Here is a 23,984-nt window from a genome sequence, read left to right as displayed (position 1 = left end):
GAGCAACCTGAACCTGCTTTCTTGGGGAGCTTTGCATGGCTGTGGCCTTTGTTTTACAGTGGAAGAGTGGGGCACACGGAGGCAAAAGGTACAGCAGAGGCATTGCTTTGCAGCATGGTGTGCTGGCTCACCTTTTGAGACTGGTTTAACAGCGATTGCACAGGACTCTGTTTCAGTTACACCTTTGCTCTAGCATGCCAGCGGCATGGCAGCAGGTGTTGGGCAAGCTGCTGAATCTGTCATGATTTCAGTAATGCATCTTGCTTCGAGCTTACAAAATCCCTTCTGGGCAAAGCTGTTCTGTAAACAGAATCTTCCATTGTACTGTAATACAATATTCGATTGGCTGAGCTCATGGCCAGCTGTTATCTGCGGTATTGAATTACATCCAGAGAACTGGAAGTATCTTCAGCATGGTTTGAGGTAGATGGAGCTGGCTGGTTGCTACATAGGAAGCAGGTACACCCTGGCAGGGGTGGGCTTCCCTATGTATTTTCCAATTACAGCCCTACCCTGAAAAGCGATGGCATAACAGTGTGCTGCCCTGGGCATCCCTCAGCTGCCTGTTTGCTGTCCCGGGATGGTTTCCATTTCTGTGTGTTGTTATGAGCTGTGGCTAATTGCCCTTCGTGAGCTGACATGTCCTGGGTGGTTCACCAGCCAGCAATGATGCTCCAGGCCACTTTGTGCATCTACTGCTTGGTTTCCAAGGCAGGATTTCGCTGTTGGTTTAGTTGGGACTTGCGTTTGGGAACACTTTGGAGATGGGGGGGGTGGGGAAACCCAATTGCATTTTGTATTTCACAGAGTAAAAATGCATATGGTCATACTATATTAGGGAAAAAATATTTTCTCTCATCATTCTTATTTGGTTACATTCTTGAAAGTTTTATTTTTGGAGATGAGGAACGGCTCTGTGGTCAGAGAGATGTGAGAAGGAGGTGATGTGTGCCTGTGAGGTCGCTTTCTCATCTGAAACACGCTTCCTCTGCTCAAAGATTCCATCTGCAGCAAAGACTGTGAGCACCTGCACTGGTTTTCATGCAGCTTCTGCATGCCTGTCTGATTCAGCTGGCTGACATTCCAATAATTAACTTATTGATTTTGATATTAGATTTTTAAATGGAGGATAGCATCCTTCCACCAGGAGATATGAGGACGTTGCTCTGGGGTTCTGCCTGCAACCCAAGGTGATCCAGCTTGTGGCTCCCTAGATGTGCATGAAATCAAAACCCAGTAATTTTGTGCTTACATATAAAATTAATGAACTTGTGAGGGAAGAAGAGGGAAGGAGAGAAACACTCCAGTGCCCTGGAAGTCACAGCAGCCCTGGGAAGGTGGACTTGAGCTGGAAGGAGGTGGTACAGTCAGTATGGCTGTAGTCCTGGTAGGTTCCTGCTGGTTCCCTTCTTACTGAAGGGCAGCTGCACATATTTGTGTCAGGAAGAGATGGAATAATCCAGGACAAATGTAGCTGAAAAAAATCAGAGCTTACTGAGGTTCTTTTGCTGTTAATTAATTGTTGGCATTTGCGTTGGTGTTGGCTATTGATTACTGAAAATGCAGCAGCTTGCAGAGCCCTTTTGGGTTTTGAACACAGTGATGGACTTCCCTTTTTGGAGCTTGGTTAGAAGGGACTTGACCCATCGTTGGGTTACAGCTTTTCTGAGTTGTGCCTGCTGCTGGGAAGGACACACTGAGCTGCAAGCAGGGCTGAGCTGGTGCCTCGTGGGAGGAGAGGGGGCAATGAGTTAGGCCAGCTGAGAACAGACTGAAATCGCCTGTGGTGCTCATTTATCAGCGTGCAAGGCTGCAAACACTGCAGAGCACAAAGCCCTGCGTGTGGCCGTGTCTTTCTGCTCCTGCATGGGAGCTGATGAGCCCCGAGCCGAGCCTGCTGTGTGCGATGTGGTAGCAGGTCAGTGAGGCACCAGCTGTGGGCATGGCCCCTTCACCTTTGTAATGGGGACGTCTTCCTGCTGAGGAGTGGACTGGGGCCAGCAGACCTGGTTCTCTGTGCTTTTCAGGTCTTTGGTAAATGAGGCCAGAGCAGTAGCTGGGGAGAAAGTAAGGATTTCATCTTCTTGTGCCCTGTTCCCAGGCAGGTATCTGAGCTGTTAACACAGCTGCTGACTCCAGGGCATCCTGAAACTGTGCCCAAAGGAGAATGTGGGCCTCCTCCTGTCCAGCTGCAGGCATGATGTGGGCAGGAAATAGTTTGGGGGCAGCCAGCAAGTTAAGGAGATTTTCTTTTGGAACAAGGAAAAATGTTTATATTTAGTGAGAGCTAAACCAGAGTGGGGAGGAAAGATTTAAGGAAAAGCACTGAGCTGCAGAGAGAACTGTAGCTGGAAAGCAAGGTCATTGATTTTAGTGGGCACTCACTGGAGAGCAGATGGCTGCTGTGGATTTCTGCAGGACAAAGAGCTGTGGGGAAACGTTAAATGGCAAATCTCTCTTCTCATTTCATTTCTCTGCATTCCTGAGTTGTGCTGCTCTGAGTCTGGCTGCCATTCAGGCAGGCTCGTGGTGCTGTTCAGGCTGGGTTTGCAGTGCTGTGCGTGGCTCCTGTGGGCTCAGCAGTGCTCTGATAGAGGCCCTGTGAGTGCTCCTGCCGCTGCTGGAAAGCACCTGTGGACTTCTTGCTCTTTCTGCTTAAGCACAGGAAGGTTTCACACCGTCTTGCTGCAGCGTTTCATCTTTGCGCTTGTCTTCCAAAGCAGCTGTTCAGCACAGCCAGCACTGACGGGGTGACGGCTGCAGATGTGACAGTGATAATGGCTCTGTCTCTGCTGAAGCGTGTAGCAAAACACACAGGCAGGAGCAGAGGCTTTGATCTGCTGGTTGGGTGCATTTATTGCCGTTTGTCTGCAAGGCGTGTAGGCAAATGAGTGGAAAACTCTTCCCTCTGGTGTTCAGTGCTGCTGCATCTCGCAGGCACAACCTCAGCTCCCCCCACTGCCCAGCTCTGCTGCTCACCTCTGCTTCGTCCTTCCTTCTGCTCCAGGTGAACATTATCCCGATCATTGCCAAAGCAGACACCATCTCCAAGAGCGAGTTGCACAAGTTTAAGATAAAGATTATGAGCGAGCTGGTCAGCAACGGTGTGCAGATCTATCAGTTCCCCACGGACGACGAAGCAGTGGCTGAGATCAACTCTGTGATGAATGTGAGTAATGCTGCCAACTGCAGGCCTTCCAGAAGTTGTGACACATTGAACTGCTGTGCAAAAACTCGTCTGAAAGGCAAGTTTCCTTGGGATTGTCCAGATGCTAAATCTGTTTCAAAGTCGAGCTGTGGATCTGACAGATGCCTGAGGCTGTCGCATACAGAATTAATTAAAACGTGGCTCTTATTTAATATCTGTGGGCTCTCTGGAGACGCTCATCTCGGCTCTAGAATTGGATTTATTGGATTTCTGAAAAATACTTCCTTCAAAATTCATTTTATCTGTTTTTAGGCTGCTTATCATTTGAGGAGGGAAGAACTTCAAATAAGAAATTGACAGTTAAGATCTATGTTATCCTTCCACTTAAGGACACTAAGCAGAGAGAACCCAATTTGAAGAAGGAAAAACTGTTAGACTCCATTTTGTCTTATTTTAAACTCAAAGATCAAATTCAGATGTGGTGGAAGAATATGAAAAACCAATTTCAAGTTGAGGAATTTGGCTTTACTCCCAGCTCAGAGTTTTACCTTTTGTGGAATAGAGACAGCTGACGTGTTTTCGTGTTTGTTTGTTTGTTTCCTAAATAAAACATGTGGGAGGGATAAATGTGCTGCAGCCCTGAGCCTCGTGGGTGTACCACAGAGCAGTGTGCCTGGCCCTGGCTCCCTGCAGGGCTGTGCTTGTTGCCTTGAGTGCCCCATTCCTTGCAACCTTTGGTGCTTTGCAGCCTCAGAGAGCACGTGTTGCATCCTGCACGTGGCACAGCAGTTGTATGTGGGCATTGGAAGGGAACGGCCTGTGTGTGGATGTCTTTGCTTGTGTTTTCTGCGAGGCAGGGAGCTCCCTGCTCTTGGCACACAGAGAGATGGCAGCTGCGGGAGCAACCTGACAAATGGAGAGAGGCAGATCAGCAGTGATCCTGGAGTTCCCATAATATTTCCTCATTAAGTTCAGTCCAGCCAGCATTGCTAGTAAGCTGCTCTGCTATGGCAGAGGGGAAACTGCTCCGAGCGTTGGAGGTAGAGGGCTTCGGAGGAAAGGTTTTTGGATAGACCCTGGGTTGGGATGAAGGCAACCTGGATGTTAAGCTGACCTCCGCAAGGTTGGCCCAAGGACCGAGCCCTGGAATCACTGAGGCTGGAAAAGACTTCTCAGATCCCCAACCCCACCATGCCCACTGACTGCGTCCCCCAGTGCCACATCCTCACAATTATGAACACCCCCAGGCTGGTGATTCCTCGCTCCCTGGGCAGCTGTGCCAGAGCCGACTTCTCTTTGGAGAAGAAATTATTCCCAATACCCAACCTGAACTTCCCCATGTGCAGCTTGGGGCCATCCCCTCTTATGCTATTGCTGTTATCCAGGAACAGAGGCCAACCCCCTATTGCTACCACCTGCTTTCAGGGGTCATAGGGAGTGATGAGGTCTCCCCTGAGCTGCCTCTTCTCCAGACTGAACCGTTCCAGTTCCCTCAGCTGCTCCCTACAGGATGTGTGCTCCAAACTCCTCACAGCTCCGTTGCCCTGAGTCTCTGCTGTCACTTCTGTTTCAGGCTCATCTGCCCTTTGCTGTGGTTGGCAGCACAGAGGAGGTGAAGGTGGGGAACAAGCTGGTGAGAGCTCGGCAGTACCCGTGGGGAGTGGTGCAAGGTAAGCTGCCACCTGCATGGACAGATGCATGCACCCTGCAGCTCTGCCCTTCCCAGTGTGTGCAGGAAAGTGTGCTGTGCTGCATGGTGGGGATGTGTCCCATGCAGCATTGTGTGGGTTGGCCAGTCTTGCCTTTGAATTCCCATAACCACCAGCATCTGAAATAAGTTGTCTGAGCAATTCTTGGACTTGCACCCACTCTGGCATGGAATCACTGTATCCAAAGAACTTGGTTATCCCATGGGAGATGGCAGCTAGACATCCATGGGAGGGGAATCTCTGGAGTTGGGCTGAATGTGCATTAGTACTCCTCCCTCTCATGTGTGTTTTGCTGACTCCTCACTTGTTTTCAATCAGTTGAGAATGAAAGTCACTGTGACTTTGTGAAACTGCGAGAAATGCTGATCCGAGTCAACATGGAGGATCTTCGGGAGCAGACCCACACCCGCCACTACGAGCTGTACAGGAGGTGCAAACTGGAGGAGATGGGCTTCAAGGACACAGACCCAGACAGCCAGCCCTTCAGGTGAGGGCCTTCACATCTGCCATCGTGGTAGGGCACCAGCACCCCAAAGAAAAGCAGAGGTTTGTGGGTGATATCTGCCACGCTGGGCTGGAAGATATGAGCCTTGCATTTGAACTTGTTCCCTTCCCTGCTTCTTTGTCCTTAATGAAGCAGGCAGGCATGCCTTTTCCCCTAAGTCAGTGTTGTTCAGAAAGTCTAGATTCCGTTTGCTTTCTTACCCAGCCTGCAAGAAACATACGAGACCAAAAGAAAAGAATTCTTGGGTGAGCTCCAGAAGAAAGAGGAAGAAATGAGACAAATGTTTGTTAACAAAGTCAAGGAGACGGAGGCAGAGCTGAAGGAGAAGGAGAGAGAGGTGAGTGTGCCAGAAACCCCTGAGAGGAGCCCAAAATACACTCAGCCATAGGATCTGGTCTCAGCAGCACACAAATCCTGGAATGCATGAGCAGATGCTTAGTAGACCTTGCCAGCCAAAGCAACACACACACATACACATATACACTCACACACACACCTTCCCCTGCTCAGGGAAGGGTGCACGGTGGTGCTTTCAGAGCAGCATCACTGGTTTAGATGTTTCAGAAACAGAAGTCTTGCCCTCCCTGTGCCGTGCGTAGGAGACAAGGCTGCTGCTTGGTGAGCAGAGGGCAGTGCAAAATGGTTTGGTGAGCATCGGGTTGGAGGTGCACAGTCGCAGGGGTCGGTCGGTGGGAGGCCATGGGCAGCTGCCGTGCTGCAAGGGGAAACAGATGGACCATCTTCCAAGGAGTGAAGGGTCACATCATATCACAGAATGGCCTGGGTTGAAAAGGACCTCAAAGGTCAGGAATGTGGGATCCCACTGTGCCCTCAGTCCCTGAACTGAGATATGCGGGGGGCTCAGGGGGCGGGGGGTTATGGGGCTGGTGGTCGTGCCTGGTGCAGTGCTCACAGTGCCTGTCTGCTGCAGCTGCATGAGAAGTTTGAGCACCTGAAAAGGATACACCAGGAAGAGAAAAGGAAGGTGGAGGAAAAGAGGAGAGAGCTGGAGGAAGAGATGAACGCCTTCAACAGGCGGAAAGTCGCGGTGGAAACTTTGCAGTCCCAATCCTTGCAGGCTACCTCACAGCAGCCGCTGAAGAAGGACAAAGACAGGAAAAAGTAAGTGACCAAACTGGAGTGTCTCCTTTGCCTCTGGGAGGGGGCAAGCTCTCAGACTGCAGCGTTTTGAGAGATAAGGAAAAAAGGGTTTTGGAACCTAAATTTTACCCTTCAGGCTTTGTGTAAAGTGCAGGAGTGAAGGGGCCACCTGTGCCAGGGGAAGCCCTGCTGGCTGCAGGGTGGCTCCTCAGTTCTGGGCTGTTCTCTAAAGGCCTGGAGCCCTGCAGGGCACGCAGCCATGGGAGCACATAGCTGCTGGATGCAGGAAGGGAGCTGAAAATTGCTGTACTGTCTCCCCAGCAGAGAGAAGCAGGGACAGCCTTGGCACAACTGTGATGTCCTGCAGGCATGGTGCCCCATCCTGCTCTGCTCTGTGGCTTTAGGGCCTCTTTTTGTGGAGTGCTGTTTATTTTTAGAGGTAGAGCTGTGAAAAGCGAAACAAAACAGGTTAGAATGAAGAAACACAGAGAATTCATTAGGGCTCCATGTGATGCAGGACTCCAAGACAGAGTTCTGCTTGTGCTGAATAACTGAGAAAGCCCTTTTCCCCTAAAGGTAGAATTCTTATCTAGCTGCAGGTTAATTGACATTGCTGAAGCCAGCAGGAGTATGGAGGAGGGACATGCAATATAATGCTCTCTCAGCTGCCTGGTTATAATGATAGAGAAAACAGGTTTATTTAAAGAAGATTTATCTTTAAAAATAAAAATGGGGATGGTGCTGTCCGGCCCCCAGCCATTTTGGTTCCCAAGGAGCACTGTGCAGGAACAGGATGAGGCAAGCTGGCATGCAGGGTACTCAGTTTGTCCCTCCAGCACTTACAGTTAATTTGCTGTCAGAGCTGCGTGTGGTCCCAGCAGGGCAGTGCAGTCACAGCCTGGTGAGAGGAAAGAGATGGCTGGGAAGTGATGCCCTGGTTAGCTCCTGGCAGCAGAGTCGTGCTGGGGCTCTGAGCCATTTGTTTCTTCCTAGCAAGGTAACAGCATGTGTTATTTAACTTATTTGCTTGGAATGTAAGTGTGTTGGTGTTAAAATGGGTCTCCAGACCTGTCAGTATGCTCTGTGTGCATCCAACCTCACACGCAGCGCCCAAAGCAGTTTGCAAAACGTTCTGCTGGAAGTAGGGTCATATTGAGTGACTTCCAATAGGAGTGAGGGGTTGAGAACAGGACCCAGGTCTGACCTGTGGCCATGAGCACTCCAAGCATGTGCTGCTCTTTGTGCTGCTTGGCGGAAATGCAGCAGCTTCCTGCCTGCAACAGAAATAGGCTTCCTGCTGTGCACAGCACACTGCAAGCACTGCTCTGCTCCCTGCCTGCCCCTGTGATGGGGCTGGGGGCAGTGGGGCTGCCAGGAGTGAGGGCACCCTGTCCCTGTCCCTGGGTTCTCTGCAGATCTGGGGCCCAGCTGTGGGACTGCACTGTTAGTGGGGATAGAGCTAAGAAGTTCAGGAGAGGAAGCCGTTTGGGATAGGAGATATATTGTTGATGAGTTTGCAGCCTGGTTCCAAATGTGGGCATCTGTGCTGCAGCACAGATATATGTTATCCAGGATAACAATATTCATAGAATGGTTGGGTTGGAAGGGACTGTGAAGATCACAGAACCACAGAATTCTAGAATGCTTGGGTTGGAAGGGACCCCAAAGCCCTCACTCCCAGGCTGCGCTGGGCACCCACAGCCCTGGGCAGTGCTGCCAGTGCCTTGCTGCCCAAATTGTTAACTAATAATTGAGGACCAGGCTCCTCCCCAGTGCCTTGCATTGCTGGTGCCCCCTTCCCAGTCCCCCCTCCATCTGGCCACATGCTGGGAAGCAGCACATCAGGGAGTGCAGCCCCAGCCCAGGAGTTGGTTTGATGCGACCACAGGACCTCACACATTGTGATGGGTGCATGCACTCCTTGGTGAGCAGCACTCATGTGCTTGCTGGTTTCCTTACTGGCGTGTTGCTCATCTGTGAGCAGAGGCACATCGCAGTGCTGCTGGTGGGGCTGCTGGGACTGGGATTGTGGGCTCCAGGGTAGGAAGAGGCATTTTCAGTGCTTTTTATTATTATTTTTTTTTTCCTTTTATGGTTTGATTGATATATTTTTTTTAGGAAAGGTGGTTGAGCCTCTTGCCCCCTCTGGTACTTTAACCCAGGGTTTGAGTAGCATGAATAAGTGAGAAATGGAGACAGCAGAACTGCAGGTGGGGAGAGGAAACAAACGTGTTTGTGCTGAGATTCTCTGTGCACACACAGCTGAACAGATGGTGCTTTGTGGTGTGTTGTTCGTGGCAGCCTTGGTGTGATGCCAGAGCACTGCTTGGCCTTCCCTCTCTTTTTTTCTTTTCTTTTGTTAATCATTTCACTACATTTTGCTTTTGCTTAATTTTCCTAATTTTAATTCATGCTTTTTTTTTATGCTTTGTTTCTTTCAGTTAATCACACACAGACTTTCAGGCCAAGAGTGGACTTGGTGCTTTCATGTGTTTAAGTTGCTTGAGTTCCCCACCCCGTGACCCTTCTCATAACATTGTGTGCGTGGACCAAAGCGAAAGAGACCACGAGCATCTCCAGTGGTTGCTGTGTCACGACTTGCTGTGATCTGTGCTGTGTTTGAGGACGTAACCTTACTGTGTAAATGCTTCTAAACAACATCAACTCATCCCCAAAGTGAGACGTCCTGTCCTAAGCCCAGCAGCTGTGTGTCAGGTGCCCGCAGCAGTTGGCCTGAGCTCCCCTCACCCAGCAGCTGAATGCTCACTCCCTAGATTTCATTTCATTGTCGTTGGTTATGGGGACTGTTGGAGCCATCGCTCCACTGTTTCTCTCCCTCTGAAGGTGCTCAGATGGGAGGAGTGGTGTGAAGGATGCCAAAAGGTTTATTTTTCTAACAAAAGCCTGGATTTGAATAAGTTTAGAACAGGGGCAAAGCCCAGAGCTCAGAACCTCCGCCCTGGGAACCTTGGTCCGAGTCACCCCTGTTCCCCTAATTATATATTTTAATCCTGAATTTCTCTATAAACATATTCTTCCTCATTTATAATATATATACATATATATATATATATATATAGAAAGAGAGAGTGGTTAATAAAACTCATGGGACAACGTTTTGAATTTTCTTTACCGCTGAAGTTAGAATTTCTATATAGAAGGGTTTTCCATACGTGTGTGTTGTGTCCTGTGGAGCTACAGGAGCTGTGGCACTTCTCACTTAGCAGCACAATTCACTGCCCTGGAAAAGCTCTTGAAGCAGGCATCTTTCCTTTGTGGTTGTTAAAAGGGAAATAGCCGTAAGCACACACGTGCTGAGGAGATCCCTGGCCGTGAGCTGTGCTGCTTTTATGGCACTCTGCTCCATCTCACTGCTTTGTGATAGGCAGAACACAGCTGCACGGAGGCACACAGCAGTGTTCTCATGGAAAAAGGGTCGGACCCAATTCCATCAGACAGCAGATGGGACAGCTATTAAATATCAGCCCTGCAGCGTACTTGGAGTTCCAGCAAACACTGCTGTGGCTGAGTATTTGGTGGGAGTGTGTGCATTTCTGTTTAGGCATTAATGTTCGAGGATTCCTCTCATTATTTTTCCTTAAAGTCCCATCCTTATGCTGAGCTCTGGCTCTAGGTGCAGGTCTGTGTGAAGGGCACGATGCTGGATGAGGCGTATCCCATTGAAGCAGCTCTTTCATTTTTCCTTAATATGTGGTCAGGTGTGAAACTGTTTTTGTACAGATGTTGTCCCTCTCTTTGGGTGCACTGCCAGTCCTGTTTGTGTGACTTGGAGTGAAAGAGCCTCTCACAGTGCCCTCTGGAGTGGACCAATGCGGAGATGCACGCAGGCTGCATCAGCTGATGGCTGAGCACGGGGCTGCCCAGGCTGTGCTGCTGGGATGCGTTTTGTAGAGCAGCCCTCGTACCAAGAGAGCTGATGTGGTTTTTATTAAGAGAACATACAAAGAACACAACCGATGGTTACATCCAGAACAGCTCCAGCTCACCATTGACTCAGTTTGCTCATGCAGCGAATCAGAGGCACAATTTTGATTATTGCTAATGAGAGAAGCTCTGGTGTGCTAATTGCCTGTGTGAGCAGAGCTGTGCTGGAGCTGTTCTGCTTCTCAGGGCCGATGCTCCCGAGGCCTGGAACAGAGCTCTGACCACACTGCAAACCTTGCCACTCTTTTCCACTCAATGTTTTTTTCCTGATCTTGTGCTGCAGCCAATAAGATCTATGCAAATACTTTCTTTCTCCCCTGGCTGCAGAAATCATAAATCCTTTTTCCTCAGGATGAGAGATAGTTAGGGAACCGATAATAGCAACAGAGGTGTAGGAGCCTGCTGACCCGTGGCACTGCGGAGAAATCCCAGCTTTCCCTGGAGAAGAGATCCAGAATGTACATAATGATATGTTGATGATGATTCTGTATTCACTGACATTACTGTGACGGACGGCCCTTTCCTCGCAGCTGTCTGTTGACCTCAGGTCCATCTGCTCTTTGGGGCAGTCACCATCAGAGTCTCACAGCAGAGCTCATGTTTTGCTGTCTTGCACTCCAAGTACGTGGTTTTCCCTTCTTGGCTGAGGCAGGATTTAAACACGTGGCCTATAGAGCAGTTCTGCATCTTATTTTTATTTAACGAGTTGTGAATGCGTTGCGATGCTGATCTCAGTGCAGCCTGAACCTCCCCTCCCGCAAGCAGAGCACATGGCAGGACCGCCCTCCAGGATGGGAGCCATTCAGTTGCACTTCTTTCAGCCATCTCATACATTTCTCTGTACCACGTTGGCATTAATGGGGAAAAAACTGTTACTGTTTAAACGTTGACCACCATCCTCACTGTGTGCTTCCTAAGCTAAGAGGTGCCTGTGGGGCTGTGAGCTCTGCAGTCTGCCTGCTCGGAGCAGGGAGGGGTGCACTCTGAGCACTGCAGCCATTTGCTTTGCCATTCCAAATGTGTTGGGTGATTTTGCCTTTCTTTCTTTCTTTTTTTTTTTTTTTTGACTTTCAGTTCTTTCCGCTCACTTTGTAATTATTTTTTTTTTCTTTTCTTTTATTAAATCTCACATGTATTTTGAGTTTTTTGTGGTGTCGTTTATTTGAGCAGTGCGTTTCCTGTGCTGTCTGGTTGACATCTGTGAAATAGCAATGTGTAAAGCACAGAAGGTGTTCCCAGATCTCAGGTCTTATGGACTTTGGGAACACTCAGAAATACGATGAACCAACTTCTACATCACACACGATCCCTGACCCAGAGGGAAGTCCTAAGGCGTCGATCCAAATGCAGTCCCTCCTTGAGCCAAAGCTGTCTTTAAGTTCTCCTCTGTGGGATTTGTGTACCTACCAGTGTTTTTGGGGATGTAATGACGCCGAGCAGTTGATCAAAGCACAGCCTACAGATGGTGTCTGGATGGTATCTCCCCATAACAGAATAGGAGCAGGATGGGCCTTTTCAGAGAAACACCTCACTGTCCTTTTATATGGCCAGGAAAAGAGCACAGCTTCAGCCTGGGGTTCTCTTTTGGGGGATGATGGCTGATGGAGCTCTGCTCACAGCCCCATTTGGTGTCAGCTCTGTGGGACCTTGCTGCCTGAGGAGCTCAGCTCAGCCTCTCTGGGTTTTATTTGCTGCTGGGCTGAGGCCAGTGCTGCACTGAAGGCCAACCTGAACCCCAACCATACAGCTTGGCTGATGAGTGCTGCCCAGGTGGTGCTGCTGATGGAGGTTTGTCCAGCAGCGTGCATCAGATTTGTACTTCAACCTGTCTGTACTTAATGTGATCTGGCGCTTAAATATGATTCTCTTTTGTTCTTTCTGTAGCTTTTTTAGTCTTCCCAGCGCATACTCCATAACAACAGGAAGATATGTTAATTAGAAGATTTATTAAGGCCAAAACATCTCATGCAGAAGAAATTAATTGGTGCTTTCACCTTTAAGCTTGCAATATATTGCACAGAAGAGATTGTGTAGCAAGGACTAAGATACACTGATTGATTGGGAAAAGTTTGCTTGATCAGGTCTCTTGATAAAGTTGAAATCCAAGGTATTTGCCAAAAGATAACCTGCTAATTATGGCTGATGCATGGCTTACACTGAAACCAAACACTGACCTCTGGGTGAGGGCCCAGCCGTAGCATTTAACACTGTGACTGAACTTCCCAGGGGAGAGGAACAAAGTTGGGTTGGTGGAGAAGCGCTCAGCGTGCTGCTTGAGCTGCTGCTGCAGTGGGATTTGGTTTGTTCCTCTCCTTGTCTGGCTTGGGATGTCACTCCAGAACCTCTGACCGACCTTTAACACTACTGCTGGAGTCTAACATTTCTGAACAATAAGCAATAACTTTTCGGCAGCTTTGTTCTGTAGACTTACAGGTGTTATAACCCAAATCCCTGACCCCCAGTTTCAGTGTTACTGGGGCTGTGCCCCCCATGCCTCAGTGTCAGCCCTTTCCAGCGCTCCGTGCTGCAGGCACCTGCCCAGCTCTGCTCCTGCCCTTGGGCTGGGGATGCTGGGTGAGCACAGAGCCATCTTAAGGGACAGAGCTCGCTGTGACCTCCTCATGAAGGGGAAGCAGTTCAAAGCTGGAGCCTGGGCTGCGACTCCTGTGTTTATGATGCACTGAGTTTCTTTTTTACACAAACACTTGTTGAAACAAATAAAAAAGCACAGTGCTCCTGCCCAGGTCTGGCGTCACACAGGACCAGGGTGGCCCCAGTTCCTTTTCATTTTAAACAAACCTGTAAAGGAATCTCAGGACTGACCTGCTTGTACCGAGGTTGGGTTTAATAAAAACAGAACTGACTTGTTTAACAAACATCTGTTAAACACGTTTTGTACACTGCTTACATTCACTGGAGGAGCACAGTGCTATGTCCACGTGTTCAGCCTTCACCGCTGCCCCTTCTCACTGCCACCTCGTGCCTGGCCGGGCTGCAGGACTGGCCATAACTTGGTCCTTTGTAGGCCAGAAGACGCTCCCAGCCCTCACCACCACCACCACACACTGGGCAATGCTACCCAAGGGCTGGTGGCTCTGCCTCTGGTGTGACGGAGCCCAGCAGGACTTCCCCTGAGCTGGCTTCATCACCACCTGCATTGGCTGGGACAGGCTGGTGTACAGGTGCTGGCTGTCGTGAGCAGGACTGAGCTCCTGTCCTCAGCACACCCTGTGCACGGCAGTCACCTCCAGATGCCCTTGCAGCGGCTGCAGATCCAGAGCTAGGAGTGCTTTTCTGCTGGCTGCATCCAGCATCGGCTCTGTGCCCCACGCTGGGCAGGAGGAGAGCTGGAGCAGTCTGTGACCACTGGGCTGAGCTGTGCAGTGGAATGCTCTGATCTGATTGCAGTGACCGTGGCTTGGTCACAAATGGGATTAATGTTGCATAAGGAGGGGGAGTTGCAGAGACCTGCCAGGACTTAAAGCATCACTTAAGTGTACTTTTCTGCATTCTTAAGGAATCGAACCGTAAGTACTCTTTAAACTGAATTTAAAATGGTACAGCTAATCAGCAAAAAGCACACCCTACACACAGATGCTGCAGAGGCAATCTCTCCGCTGTTTTCCTTTATCTTGATCCATTCTGCCACCATAAGAGTTGTTTTCATTTGAGCAGCTGTAATAAATGAACACTTAGATTGTTACCCACCCACCATAAGCAGTGATAACAAGTCAGGTTTGTCATCTAAGGCATCTGGTGCTGCTGCTTTGAAGTAAGGCAGCTTTATTGCTAAATGCAGCTGTTCTGGCACGGCTCGCTCCAGCTGTGACATGGCTTTTTCCATGGTGTTTTATGAAGGAGAGATGTGGCAGCAGCTGGGGATGATTCTGAATTGCTTCTCTGTTTCTCATTTAATGTTTGGTTCATATTTACGTTTTGGTTCTGATTCTGAATCTGAGCCCCTATGGGCAGCACTGGTATCCATGGGAAACTTCCTGTAGGACCAAACAGTTCCTTGGGTTCTTGCTGCAGGTGGTTTTCGGTGCAAATGCAGCTTTGCAAGGTATCATTAATCATCAGGCATTTGGAAATCTGGCCTGAATTAAGGCAACAACAACAGACATCTGTTCCTGAATTGTTCCTCACCTGGGATGCTAACCTGCTCTCAGCAGTGCACTGTCCAAGCTCCTGTTGATTGAAACGGGTTAGGAAGGCCACAAGCTTTTATTGGCTGGATGCATGCTGTGTTGGTCTTGTTACCAATACCTTGTGCAGAAAGACTGCGGGGAGGTGCTCCCAGCCTTGGACTTGGCTCTCCCAGAAAGAAGGGTACGTAGCAAGAATGATCCTGTTGCAACTGCAGCTTGTTCTTGAGGTTTGTGGTTTCTTCAAGGCAGGAAGTTCAGTTCTGAACAATGTCAGCAACACAAAGGTAAGAGGTACAGGGAGTTACCAAGCAATGCTTTCAACCTGCTGAGGACAAACCATGTGTGTAAGTTCCCTTATTGTAACTCAACACTGGCAGAGGTGTGCAGAAATGATCTGTGCTACCAGAGAAGCGGTGCGTGCTGCAGAGCAGGCAGGCTCCAGCTTTACTGTTCCCATTCCAGTGTGGCATCCTGCATCCCTGTGGGAACATGGGATTCTGCTGGGCCGCTCAGCGCTGCCTTCATCTTTCCGATGTTGCCCCATTACTGTGTGCTTTTGAATGCTGCTCATTATTGATTGCAGAGGTTTTGAAAAGCAAGTTTGTTGATGGTTTGCAATGTCATTCACCTTACAGGTGAGAAACTACAGATAGAGGCTCAGTGCTGGGGAGGCGAAACATTGGGTAGGAACTGTTGTGCTATGAGGGCACAGCATGGAAATCACTGCGTGCAGAATTCTTCTGCTGACATTTGCACTGGTTAATGCAGCTGGTGAAGATTCACGAGATAGGGCAGAAAAAGAGACAGGAGGAAAAGCAGAACGAGGCACGCAGCCCCACTTCCTGCAGGGACCTCTGTGAGCATCAGCTTTGGCTGGGCTCATCATGGAGCACACTGAGGACATGAGATTGAAGCTGTATTTTATTGGAAATAACTACAAAAGACAACTTGCCTCCTCCCAAAGTCAGGCATTTCAGTCACAGCTTGTGATAGAAAAGGAAAGTGGCACAGTGCTGCAGAAAAGAGCCCTGCCACACACACAAAAAAGCTTCCCTACAGTCCATAGGTAGGTTTAATAAATAACGTGTCATAAGAATGCCTCTGCCTCTGGGACACCTTGTAAACCGTGTCTGGGCTACGAGGGTGAGCAGAGCCTTCCTGTGAGCTGCGCAGCCCCCTGCAGCTCAGCACTCCATCAGCAGTACCTGCAGTTTGCCTCATGGAACCTGCTTTGCTCTCGGCACTGATTTGAGTGCCATCTGCTCACACATCATTTGCACCACATCTCCAATACTAAATATTTATTTCTAGAACCTTTCTGCTGTGCTTTTTTTGCAGTTTAAGAGGAAAACTTGACTTTTGCCTTGCACACATACAAAGTTTATTCATTTCCAAGCGCTAGCTGTGGCAAAATTTAAATGTAAAACTTTGGAAAGCTTTATCTGTTAACAGAGCTGCTCAGGACATCACTCCTGCAATGCTTGTGGTTCAGGAATCCCTCTTCTTCAAGGTAAGGTGAGGAGCAAAGGAAAGAAACTTTGTTCCTGCACTGAAGAGTGCATCTGTAAAGCAGCACGAGGATTTCCTTGCTCCTATCTTATCCCTGTTCCTATTTATTTATCCTGTATCACTAACTAAGACACCTGCTCAGCATTTAGCCTGTGATGCTCTGTCTGAAGACCTTCCCTGTTCTGTGACTTGCAGGTATGGTATTTTTGTTCATACAGTATGCTCTGGATTGCACTTTCAAACTAGTGCAACCAACACATGAAAATGCTGGCCCTATTGTTTAAAACAAATAGCAAGGAAAAATTTCTCATATATCTTCAAAGAATGCCTAAGGCTGGTTTTAAAAGTGCAACAGAGGCTTAAACTGGCCTATGTAGTTTGTAAAACTGCTTTGCCTCATAGTGGTGAGAAAATAGTTGAAGGCGTTTTGCTTGTCTAGTCTTAAGGCAGAAGAAATAGCACCCTGAATGGCCCAAACTGGTCAGTGAGGTCTGCAGTGCTGACTGCAGATAAGCAATTTCCCACAGCTTGTAGGAACCTGGAATGAGTCTTTAGTGGCTTTTACCCAGAATGGAGCCCAAAACTTGGATCCACGGTAAGGCTTTAACAAAAACTAGATGGTTTGGCTCATGGCCTTTTCACTATTAAATCAAATAAATCCTCCCATCTGAGGACTCATAAGCTGAGACATTTGGTGCTCCGTGGCACAGCTTGTAGCCTTCTGCCACACTGATCCCTGAGTTGTAGGACTGTGACCCAGTCCCTCCTCTCCCCAGCTTTCTGTATTTACATGGTGTTAGAAGTGGAGCACACTACTTAGAAAAGATAAAGCATAGGAGAATAACACCATTTCATCATTGTCCTCTGAAAAACACAGCAGCACTCTTGCTCTGTTGTGTTCACTGTCCTGTTTGCTGGGACCTACCAGTACTGAAATACTGCTTCCAAGGCAGGATGGTCTCCACTATTCCCTTCCAGGTGGCTGGAGGGGAGGACATGGGGAGCTGCATCCTCCAGACCTCAGCTGAGGGCACAAGCCACCCATGTGCCCCCTGCCACCATCTGCTCCCCTGTGCTCACTGTACAGGTATCTGAATCCATCGTAGTATTCATCTGTCTCCATGGTGCCATCAGAGATTTGGGCTGTAGCAGACATGACAGCTGCTGAAACTGGCTGCCTTGCAGCGACCTGCAGCCTCACTTGATGAGAATCCTTCAGTTCAGAAGGGTAATAGCAGGGAAACTTGGCCTCAGTATCGCCCTGGATGGCTTGAGTGATGGGACAAAAAACATAAATGGCATTGGATGGCTCTAAGTGCATTAGCTCTTGATCCACGAGCTCTTTGCAGTGTGTGAATTCAGTGCTAGTTACCTGTAAAGAAAGTAAGAATTATTTTGTTTTGGTAAATTCATACAAAATTATTCTCTCCTCTGGCTTCTGTTCTAGCAGCTGTGTAATTGGGGGGATCTTAGGGACAGGCTATTCCAGATACCTCAGCTGATGCATAACAGCAATATGCACATTGGCCCTGATGCAAAACATTTAGTCAGGAGCTCCTAAACTAATACACAAAAGGCAGGCAAGCACTCCCTCTCTTTTTAGGAGGCTACAACAGCCAAGAAGGACAGCAGATAGCCAGGTTATGTCAAATAGTCAAGCTGATGAGTTGACGGTAAGCTGCCAACCTGGGTCATTTGCCTTCTAAGTGTACTTTCTTAGAAGCAAAGTGTTTTATGAAACTGGGGAAAAGTTTTAACAAAGCAGAGCTTGCTTCTTGTATGTATCATTAAAAGTGAAACTGATGATACTTAAAGTAACTGCTCTTAGAAGTCTTCAGGCTTCAGTTGGGAGGCAGGGAGCTGAGCTATCTGTGGCCAAGCTCTTTTGGAAGCCTCTGAAAAGTCAGCCAAAGGTAGCACTAACAAAGGTAGAACATGGACACAGGCTTCTCAGAAATGTGAGAAAGTGCAACGTGGGTTGCAAATACACGTGCTTTATTAATCTGCCAGTGTCTTGGCCTCAAGATATCGTGACCAAAGGCCATTTTGACTCCTACCTGTGCTTTTTTTAGCAGATCAGTAATAACAGGAAACCAATCAGGAGTCTGCCTCTCCAGCTCTAAGGTGATGATCACCAAAGCCAATGTGGAGCCCTTAAACTGCACTAGTTGGTGGCAAGCCATACAGTGCTGTAGCTGTTTGGTCAAGAATGCAACGTGGCGAGAAGGATTCGTCTGAGGCAGCCCGTTTAGTAGATGGGGCCAGTTGGACACCACCATGGCATGGAACTGGAGAGAAGAGAAAAAATATATATATATATTAGAAAAAAATTTAAAAAAGCAGAGGTCAGTGAACTTTATATGTTTTCATATGTTATCAACCAGACGTACAGACTTAATTTCATCTCATATCAGGAGGCCTAGAGGGTGTCCCCCCTGTCCCTGCCCCTCTTTTTTTTTGTGTTTGTACTTGCCAGCCACCAAACTGTTTTTTGAGCTTATAATGAATGTAAAGGTCTGTGTTTCCTAATAATTTCTGGGGTTTCTACTTTATCCAGATTGCTATCTAGGAGATTCAGTTCAGACCAGCACATGTGAAGAGAGTAAAACCAGTAATAATGACTGTACTCTGAATTTACTGAGGAAACAAGAAGAAAGGCAGTTTTTACAATCAGCAGCCTAAGATGGCTTAATATTTGCACATAATCTTATGAAAGGGTTCCGGGATGTTTGTATCATATGATTTTTGCCTTACTAGCACATGATCGTTTCTTGAAGACAAAGTTTAATCATTTCTATTGAGTATTTAGTAACTGCGACGTGAACTAAGTGCCACATTGGGGTCTAATTGCATAAAACCAGGGTGAAGTATCAGTGGGATGAAAAGGAAAGTGGTTTGAAAAACCTGTATATGAAATGTAGCAAAACTGATAGCTTTCTATGTACAGTATTAATAGAATGGAAATAGTTAGAAATATTTTTGCAGTGTGTATTTAAAAAAAATTAAAATGACGTATAGTTGTGCATTATGAGAATCTTTTTAATGTCCATTTTAGTTGTCCTTTAAAGATGGGAGTAGATTTTTTTGAGCAAAATGAAAGGTTTTAAATAGCAGTAAATTAAAAAATGCATAATCACCATAACATTCTTCAAAAGACTTGCAGATAGCTAAGAACTGGTAGTTGACAAAGCTTCTTGGGAAGGATGTGTGATGTGTGCACATCTGTGTTTTCTAGTCTCATTTGATAAGAAGTTGTTTCTTTAAACAAAACAGAATTGCAAAACATAGTGCTTACAATGTGTAAGAAATCCATTGGTGTTGCTGTGTAAAGATCCCAGTGAAGCTTATCTAGTATAATCCTTTCCATTCTCAAGATCTCAGCTGGAGAGCGTTTACAGCCACTCTGCACTGCAAGCGTCTTCACCGATGGTATTACCTGTTAAAAAAAATTAAAGGAGTTAAAAAATAATAAAGAAGCCAACTTCTTACACAGTGCTGTGTGCGTTTCTCTGTGCTGTGCTCTGAAAACTCTGTGCTCATCCCGAAGCACAAAGCAGGATGCTCATTCAGGAGACCACTTAGAAAATTCCCATTCTAAACACAGGCAGGCCGTCCTCCTCCCAGGGCAGCTGGCAGTGAACCCAGCCCTACAGCAGGAGCGATGCTGTGAGCCACCTGCGTGCTGCACTGCGAGGCACGTTCCCTGCTACCTCGTTAGCTTTGCTCCCCTGATGGGCAAGGAGAAGGTTTCCAGTTTTACAGAGACTTTCGTGGTTGTCTCGTTTCCTGTGGTCATTGGCTCAGCTTCTCCTTTTTAGCTGAGGGGAAAAGAAGAATAACCTCATCGTGATGCACCCTAAGAAGGCCTATGAAGAGCATTTCACTACAGGAGCAGTTCATTAAAAGAATTGCCTGCAACTCCTAAGTTTCCTGTTCCTTTTCAAAACAGAACGAAGGAAAGAGGAGAAACAGAATCTGAAATGCTTTTCAAGGTCTATTTGGCTCATGTCTGTCAGTGTCTGGAGAACTGTGTGCCATGACGGCTTTCAGCTATGTGCACTGGATAATTATCCCTTGTGATCTCACACTTACATGGGTACTTGCTGATTTTACATGTTCACCTTGAGGTGCAGACCTGAGTCATTTCCTCACCCAGTTCAGTAACTGGTTTTGAATTGAAGCAAACTCATCTATCTGAAATCTCCTCTAAAGAATCTCTGTTCTGTCTTGCCTACCCTATCCTCCCAGGACCCTTCACAACAGAATTACATGCACACAAAGCTGTGCACATGTGTCTTGGCTGTCACTAGATCAAGCTTTATTGCGAGCTGTGAATTCTGATGAGGAGAGGTTTAAGTGCAGCAGGGGAATACGTTCATTACTTCACAGTGACCTTGAAGGATGAAGGACCAACTCTTACTCATGCTGAGGAAACGGGACTGAAAATGTTACTGCCACCCCTTTGGGGCTATGCAGGGTAAACAAATTTACACTTCCTCATTATGCCCAAGTTGATGAAAGACCTGGAAATGCAAACAACTTGAAAAGATGGATTTAGAGTATTTAAACTGACAAGTGTACAGACCTCATCTTCTTCGTTGGTTTTTGCTGCAAGGACAAGGCAGGAAATTGCTATGCACTGAAGATATTTCAGTCGACCCTGAAGGGAGAAGACAACACTGAGTAACAAAGATAACATCTTGGGGGAAATAACTGTCATTCTACTGCACATGCACAAGTTTCAAATTTTCATTTCAGTGGCAGCTGCTTTGGAATCAGTTCAGCTGCAGCAAGATTCACTTGAAGCCAGAAACAGCAAGGAAATCTGAAGTTCAACAAGTCCTCTTTTTGGTCTTGCTGTTATTCACGTATCTCACAGTCTCAGACCACACAATGTCACACTATCTACAAGGTGGTGTTCTTCCTCCTCTTACCTGAGATAATACTATGCTTTTGTCAAGCAGAATTAAGAGTTGCAAGGCACGTAACTTTATTGTTGCTTCAATGTCAGAAGTTGGCCTCACAGTTTTGTTAAAAGCAATGGTTTCGAGCCTACAGCATTCAATGCGATAACGCCTTCTGTTTAACAGAGGCAGCCAGATGATGATGAACTCTTTATGCTTATCACAGCTTTTGGACTCCAAAGTCACACAGACTTCTACTGTGGACAGTGAATCAGTAAAACCTCAGCAAACACTCAGGTTCATAGGCATATGGGAACTGTTGAGTCGCTGCCTGCACCACTGATGGAGCACCTGGGAAAGGACCAGGTCAGCCCTGGGAGCACAGGTGAAGGCAATTCAGCTGTGTGATAGGAAGGGGTGGAGGCTGGCTGCACCTCTCTTAGACCTCATTTAAGGGCTGACTGCCACTGGGGAAGGATCTCTTTCTGGAGATCCCTCCTTTGTGGAGTTTCCCCTGTGAGCCTCAATCTTCAGAAACAGGTGAGTAGTCCTTCTTTTATAACATTTTTTTCTATTGCATTAGTTGATCTTTTGTTGATTAGTTGATCTTTTTGATGGTTACAATAGGTATGTATTCCCCAGAAAAGACCCTGGCTGCTCCCTAAGTCTGCTGCCAAATACAGTGCTTCTTTTGCGTAAAGAGGATGTAATCAGGTTATACATCTGCAACCAGTAATATAAACAGATAAAAAGCTGGAAGAGATTCTTTACCTTTACTGATGCTAACAACCGGTTAAGGATGCTGATAGATAAAGCAAAAGTTTCAGAGTGAAACTGGAACTGAGAGCTTATTTCTGCAATCCAGAGTATGGTTTTCTCATAACACGAGGGAGAGATGTCTGTACCCTGAGGGGAAGAAAGCAGGAAAAAAAGTATACTTAGCACTTTGATGATTTCGTTAACATATCTCCAAAGGAAAACTCCAATTATTCTAAGTGCTCTAATTAACATTTCAGATGTCTCCAGGCTTGAAATGAAGATACTGCTTTTGGCTGTCTACAAAGAGAGGGAAAGGGCAAATTGTTGTAGCAGTTTAAAGCACTCATCCATGTTGCACAGCTCTTGCCTGCTCCATCAGGCTTCCCCAAACTACCTGAGTCAAAGCAAAATGCAAAGCAACTCTAAACTCGTTTTACATGGGGTATTAATATGGTGTCAAACAAAACAAACACAGACCCACCTCCCCCTCTATTCCTTAAGATTCATCCATGCAGGATGACTTTTGCATTCAGGTGGGTCAGGATGGCAGGACCAGCACTGCATGTCTGCAGGGAGATGCCTTAAGGTGCTAAAGAGAATGAGGGAGAATACCTTCAGGGTAAGGTTCTGGAAAACGGGCACTTTCCAAATCCTAGCCTCTCTGACTAAGGCATTTTCCAGGAAGCAGGCAAGCCTTGGGGTCTGTGGAGGTCCAGGGCACTTCATAGTAACTCCTTGAGCCAGTTTCCCAGGCGGGAGCTGCTGCCAAAACCAAGGAAAGAATTATAAAGCAATGTACCACCTCCTTGTGCTAGGTATGGTTTCCTCTCGTGCTGCCTTTCCAATGCTGAGAACTAAGTCAGGGGCAGCCATGTAGTTTGTTTGTGTGCTGATGAGCAAAAACAACTCTATCATCCATCCTGAGGAAACTGATGATGGAAGGAAAAATGTCTGAGAGCTAAACTGCAGCTTGTTTTTTTTCCACCTCTGGGCCATACAAAGGCTTCCTCTGGTCATCTCAGGTTGGGAGTACATAGCACTCCATTCAGCTGTCCCTTCGTAGAGCTATTAAGTTGCAACCCACTGTCAGCTGATTTTGAGTTTCTGGCAAATACAGGTCTATTGTTTCTGCAAAAAAAAAAAAATCTCCAATATTGTTGTTCTTAGGACTGAACTCCCAATGAACATTTTTCCTTGAAACAATTCAATCTTCCTGTTGCTGTTGAAGGCACAACACTATAGAAGCAGCACTCTTCAAGCTATGCATGTACACGTGAAATAAAGGTATCTGAATGCTCCCATCTAAAGGGCAGTGAGAACCTGAGATGGAGCATTTCAATACTTGTATTTCAGTGTCTTGCTAACAGCAGAAAAAAAAGATGTTAGATCTAGAGCTTCTGCTTTACTCTATCTGTGCAGTGGTGGATGAGGGCTCGTGGCTTCGTGCCTCCAATCGCCCTAAACTGAGTGAATCCTCTGGAAACTGTTGATTTCTAAAGCTGCAGATCTGCGATGTGAGCGTTTCACCGCACGGCTTTGGCAGCGTCTCACGAACGCCCGACAGCCCGGATCGTTGCAGCAAAGCGACCAACCGCGTAAGATTTATCCGAGCGGGTCGATGCTCTGAAGTTTCTCTTTTTGTAGCTGGAGGGAAAGAGTTCACTCGAGGCTCCCCTACATCTTAACCGCGACCGTCCCATACAATCGCACCGATCCGCCCCGTTCCTGCCTTTCTTTCCCCGCAGCACGGAGAGCCCCGACCGGCAGCATCCCCCGCCCGCTCCCAGTCCTTACCCGCCCGGACGGGTCGCGCTGCGAAGGGACTTCGTGGGCGGCCGGGCACGGAGCCGAGAGCAGCGACGACTCCGTCAGGAGCGGCCGCACCGCCCTCAACCTCCGCGGCTGCGCACAGCCGGGCCCGGAGCGCCGCGTAACGGGAGCGAAGGCGCTCCGCCGTCACGGCTCCGCTCTCGAGGCGGCGCTCTGCCGTGGGGTGACGGGCTGACTTCGGCACAGCCCCGCGTCGCGCCCGTCCCTTCCCGGGTACGCCGCTGCCGCAGCCCCGTTCATCGCGGTTCCGGTCGCGGAGCGGAGGAGCCCTCGTGGCAGCCGGGCCCTGCTCCTCGCTGACGGTCTGTGCTTTTGCACTGGGAGTCTACACAAATAACTGCGTGTGTGAGGAACGTATGGAGAAACGGACGGATCTGTGAGGGAGTGCGGCGCTGCAGCCGTGTCGGCCCGGAGCGCGGCCGGAAC

The 23,984-nt window shown here is 47.9% G+C and overlaps 2 protein-coding genes across 5 annotated transcripts in view; one reads left to right on the top strand and one right to left on the bottom strand.

Annotated features, from left to right (window-relative positions):
* The window catches only part of SEPTIN8 (septin 8), a 35,094-nt gene extending 19,489 nt beyond the window's left edge, over positions 1-15,605 (top strand). Inside the window, exons 5-10 of one of the 2 annotated variants that reach the window (XM_052689959.1) lie at positions 3,008-3,169; positions 4,722-4,818; positions 5,176-5,344; positions 5,567-5,699; positions 6,294-6,484; positions 12,293-15,605. In XM_052689959.1, the coding sequence (XP_052545919.1) occupies positions 3,008-3,169; positions 4,722-4,818; positions 5,176-5,344; positions 5,567-5,699; positions 6,294-6,484; positions 12,293-12,347 (807 nt within the window). In that variant the 3' untranslated portion in view covers positions 12,348-15,605. Of the gene's footprint in view, positions 1-3,007; positions 3,170-4,721; positions 4,819-5,175; positions 5,345-5,566; positions 5,700-6,293; positions 6,485-8,904; positions 11,550-12,292 lie in introns of those variants that run through there. The other variant, XM_052689958.1, reaches the window with a different exon arrangement.
* A 393-nt stretch (positions 15,606-15,998) lies between these two features.
* On the bottom strand, positions 15,999-23,705 carry CCNI2 (cyclin I family member 2). Of its 3 annotated transcripts, none has more exons than XM_052689955.1 (7): positions 23,523-23,705; positions 22,341-22,490; positions 21,741-21,875; positions 20,651-20,725; positions 19,361-19,501; positions 18,123-18,353; positions 15,999-17,437 (listed from the first exon to the last, which is right to left on the bottom strand). In XM_052689955.1, exons 2-7 carry the CDS (start codon positions 22,452-22,454, stop codon positions 17,030-17,032), a joined length of 1,104 nt encoding a protein of 367 aa, XP_052545915.1. In that variant the 5' UTR covers positions 22,455-22,490; positions 23,523-23,705; the 3' UTR covers positions 15,999-17,029. The 3 variants fall into 3 exon arrangements, with proteins under 3 accessions (XP_052545915.1, XP_052545917.1, XP_052545916.1); XM_052689957.1 differs by having other exon boundaries at positions 22,341-22,487; XM_052689956.1 differs by lacking the exon at positions 23,523-23,705 and having other exon boundaries at positions 22,341-23,157.
* Between the last annotated feature and the right edge of the window lie 279 nt (positions 23,706-23,984).

The sequence above is a fragment of the Tympanuchus pallidicinctus genome, unplaced genomic scaffold (genome assembly GCF_026119805.1).
Source record: "Tympanuchus pallidicinctus isolate F22 unplaced genomic scaffold, pur_lepc_1.0 scaffold25, whole genome shotgun sequence".
NCBI classification, from domain to species: domain Eukaryota; kingdom Metazoa; phylum Chordata; class Aves; order Galliformes; family Phasianidae; genus Tympanuchus; species Tympanuchus pallidicinctus.
Note: the sequence above shows the minus strand (reverse complement) of the source record. Positions and strands in the feature narration are given on the sequence as shown.

What these genes read in the sequence shown, in the direction of transcription:
- CCNI2 (XM_052689955.1), bottom strand. Translation starts at nt 22,454, where the DNA reads ATGAAGTGCCCTGGACCTCCACAGACCCCAAGGCTTGCCTGCTTCCTG. An exon ending in TCCAGAACCTTACCCTGAAG is followed by an intron (nt 21,876 to 22,340) that starts GTATTCTCCCTC and finishes TCTTCCCCTCAG; the next exon opens with GGTACAGACATCTCTCCCTC. An exon ending in CAATGGATTTCTTACACATT is followed by an intron (nt 18,354 to 19,360) that starts GTAAGCACTATG and finishes TCTTCTCTCCAG; the next exon opens with TTCCATGCCATGGTGGTGTC.